The sequence below is a fragment of the Lynx rufus genome, unplaced genomic scaffold, assembly GCF_022079265.1.
Source record: "Lynx rufus isolate CCGP_SWC_20201006 ecotype Redwood Valley unplaced genomic scaffold, mLynRuf1.p SCAF_10, whole genome shotgun sequence".
Classification (NCBI taxonomy): Eukaryota; Metazoa; Chordata; class Mammalia; order Carnivora; family Felidae; genus Lynx; species Lynx rufus.
Genome location: NW_025814824.1, coordinates 57647837 through 57651384, shown reverse-complemented (window position 1 = coordinate 57651384; position 3548 = coordinate 57647837). Strand labels below are relative to the sequence as shown.

General features: G+C 51.9%; 1 protein-coding gene across 1 annotated transcript; it reads left to right on the top strand.

Moving 5' to 3' along the window:
• The first annotated feature begins 79 nt into the window (after nt 1-79).
• LOC124524405 (olfactory receptor 13C7-like) lies at nt 80-1096 on the top strand. The gene has a single exon (XM_047096676.1). It carries the CDS (start codon nt 80-82, stop codon nt 1094-1096), a length of 1017 nt encoding a protein of 338 aa, XP_046952632.1.
• The last annotated feature ends 2452 nt before the right edge of the window (nt 1097-3548 follow it).

The following is a 3548-nucleotide window of genomic DNA, read 5'->3' as shown; positions in this document are numbered from 1 at the left end:
CCAGGCTGCTTGGCTTCCAGGTCAGCAAGAGCTTTTTCTGAGAGCTGTGTGGTCCAGACAGGGAAGGAGGGAGAATGAGATGGCAAACCAGACGGCTGTGACAGAATACATCTTGCTGGGGCTACACGAGCACCCTAACCTAGAGATGGTCCTGTTTGTGCTCTGCCTGGGCATCTACACCATGAATGTGCTGGGGAACTCCCTCCTCATCGGCCTGAACATGCTGGACCCCCGCCTGCACAGCCCCATGTACTTCTTTCTCAGCAACCTCTCCCTCATGGACATCTGTGGCACATCCTCCTTTGTGCCTCTCATGCTGACCAACTTCCTGGAAGCCCAAAGGACCATCTCCTTCCTTGGTTGTGCCCTGCAGATGTACCTGACCCTGGCGCTGGGCTCCACAGAGTGCCTGCTCCTGGCTGTGATGGCATATGACCGTTATGTGGCTATCTGCCAGCCGCTTAGGTACACAGAGATCATGAGTAGGTGGACGTGCCTGTGGATGGCAGTGCTGAGCTGGGGGACAGGTTTTGCCATTTCACTGCTGCAGTCTCTTCTCACCTGGAGCCTCCCCTTCTGCGGCCACAATATCATCAATCACTTCTTCTGTGAGATCTTGGCAGTGCTGAAACTGTCCTGTGGGGACATCTCTCTCAATGCACTGCTATTAATCATGGCCACGGCTGTCCTGACGCTGGCCCCACTCCTCTTCATCTGCCTGTCCTACATTCTCATCCTTGCTGCCATCCTTAGGGTGCCCTCTGCCGCAGGCCGGTGCAAAGCCTTCTCCACCTGCTCTGCCCACCTCACAGTTGTGGTGGTTTTCTACGGGACCATCTCCTTCATGTACTTCAAGCCCAAGGCCGAGGACCCCAACCTGGATAAGATTATTGCATTGTTCTATGGGGTCGTGACGCCCTCACTAAACCCCATCATCTACAGCCTGAGGAATGCAGAGGTGAAATCTGCTGTCCTAGCCCTGCTCTGGGGAGACCTGCTCTCCAGGAAATTGTCCCACCTTCCCTGTTGCTCTTCAACTGTGTCACGCAAGACAGCTAGGTCCATCATGGTAATGACTTCAAATCGCAGTGGCTGAAACCCACAGGGTTTGTTTCTCACTCTTGCGGCAGGTCATCAGCAGTAGACTGGGCGGGCAGGTCTGCTCTGAACCATTGTTTTCATCCCTCGGGGTGTCAGGATGATAACGCAGCTACCACCTGGAACATTGCTAGTCACCATGACAAAGCCTGGCTGGCTCTTCAAGCTTCACTTCCACTTTATCCACCAATGCAAGCACATGCCATGGCTAACATCAAGGGGAAGGTGAAACACACTCGCCATGTGTCTGGAAGGAGCGGGAAGACTGAGAATAGCCTAACGGTTGCCACGCCATCCTACAGTCAACCCAAGAGCCACTAGAGACGTGCCTTCCTTTTCTCTGACCATCACAACCCCACACATCGAATTAGTCACTAAGTTGAGAAAATCCACCTCCTAAGAGCTCCTAAATGGGTCCCTTCCTTTCAATGACATTGCCTCAAAAAACCTTCACTATCTCTCTCTCAAGTATCACAACAGCTGTGTCACCACATTTTTGTCCTCCAAACTCTCGTCAAAATCCTTCCTCTGCACTAGCTAAAGCCCATTCAAAAAAACCCAAACAAAAACAAAAACACCAAACTGATCATGCTACTCTCCTGCTTAAATCCCCCCAGTGGCTGATTTCCCATGGGATAAAAACCAGACCCCACCTCTCCATCCAACCTCATACTGGCTGCTTGCCTCAGCCCCACTCCACCCACACACACTCTCTGGGCCCAGGCCCGGCCAAACTATTCCCAGTTCCCCAACAACTATCAGTCTGCCCTGCCTCTGTGTCTCCCCTTGCTCTTCCTTCTTGTGTCCAGACACTTCTTGACCTTTAGTTAACATCTACTGGCCACTCATCACAGACCAAGCGAGGCACAATACTGTGTCCTAAGTGCTTTACTCACTGGGGACCATTTGGAATGACAGAAATCTCAGTGGAGGAATGCAATATGGACACTGGTGACCAGAGAGAACCCTCTCCCAACACCTCGGCATTATGGAATCATTCAGCCCTCACTCAAATCTTCCCCCCTCTTCCTGAAAACCCCTCTGACTCCTCCTAGCTGGGTGGGGTCTGTCCCAGCTCTGTGTCCCTCTTCAGTGCCTTCTGTACTCTGCAGACTCTGTTCTGAATCCCAGCTATTTGGGTTCATGCAACCTAATGACCTGAGTCTGTACAACCTAATATGAAGAAAATGTATTTCTGATACGGCAACAGCCCACATCTCTTGGCTCACCATTCAGTCAGCCACATCACTCTGCTCAGTGCCCCAAGGAAAAGAGAAGGCAGAAAGCAGAGAACAAAGGGATTTTTCCTGGCTTTTGAGCTTCCTCGGCTCTAAAGTCTTAACAGAAGAGTCTTAAGGCATAGACAAAAGATTAGGGAGAAAAACTGAAAAGGGAGACTTCTCCACCTCCAGATTATCAAGAGATTCCCTAAGCTAGGGAGAAGGAAGAGAGAGGAGAGGACGCAGCAAGGGCACTGGCACAGAAGTGTCCAAAAGGAAGAGGCCCTGGGCCCCAATCCCGAGGACAAACCCCTGGACAGGGTTCCAGGATCTGAAGGATAGAGCAACTCATGCCTTGCTGGTCAAGTAAAACTCCCAAATAGTCCCCCAGAGGAGAAATGGCTTCGAGGGCAGCCGAGGCCTCACAGATCTTTGCATGTGGCACAGAAGTCAGGAGAGCCTCAGCACTGAAAAGGGTTATGCAGATGGCACAGGAAAGCGCTCGGGGATGGCCTGCCTGCACTGCTGCCTGAGGACCAGGTGGAATGTGGGAACGCTCAGGGGATGGGTGCAGTGTGGACCCCGGTGACCAGAAAACTCTCTCTCAACATCTCTGCATTATATAAGATCCTTAAGACTCAGCTGTGACCCTTGTAGAAAGAGAAGAAATCCCAAACTGATGAAGGATGTTTCTCAGGCAAAATGGGGACTCAAAATAGAAGTTATGTACCGTGATATTTCCTGCACATTTGTGACTTGTACCTGCTAATCCAATTTCCTGAGACCTCAGCTTCCTTTCCTGTTGGGTGTGGGCACCACAAGGGAGGTCTGTCTTGCTAATTTAAATCATGTCAGCACATACACATACACACACACACACACACACACACACACACACACACACACTCACTCACAACTCCCTACTCCCAGTGAATGCAGCCAGCCATGAGAGGGCAAAAGCTCCAGCAGCTCATTCTGGCTGGGTTCCCGTCACCCCTGCTGATTGCCTCAGACCCTCTCTTACCCTCTCCTCCCCACACCCTTGGCCCCAGGAAAGAAGGCAGCACAGAACCAGCAAATACTTCATTGGAGACACACCAGACTCCACCTGCATCAACTCAGAATACCAGCCGCCCCAGCCCCAGCCCCATCTGTCCTGCAATCCCCCTCCCAGCACAAGACAGCATGGCACAGCCCAGATGCTGCCTTGGGAAGGAAGCCTGAGGCCAG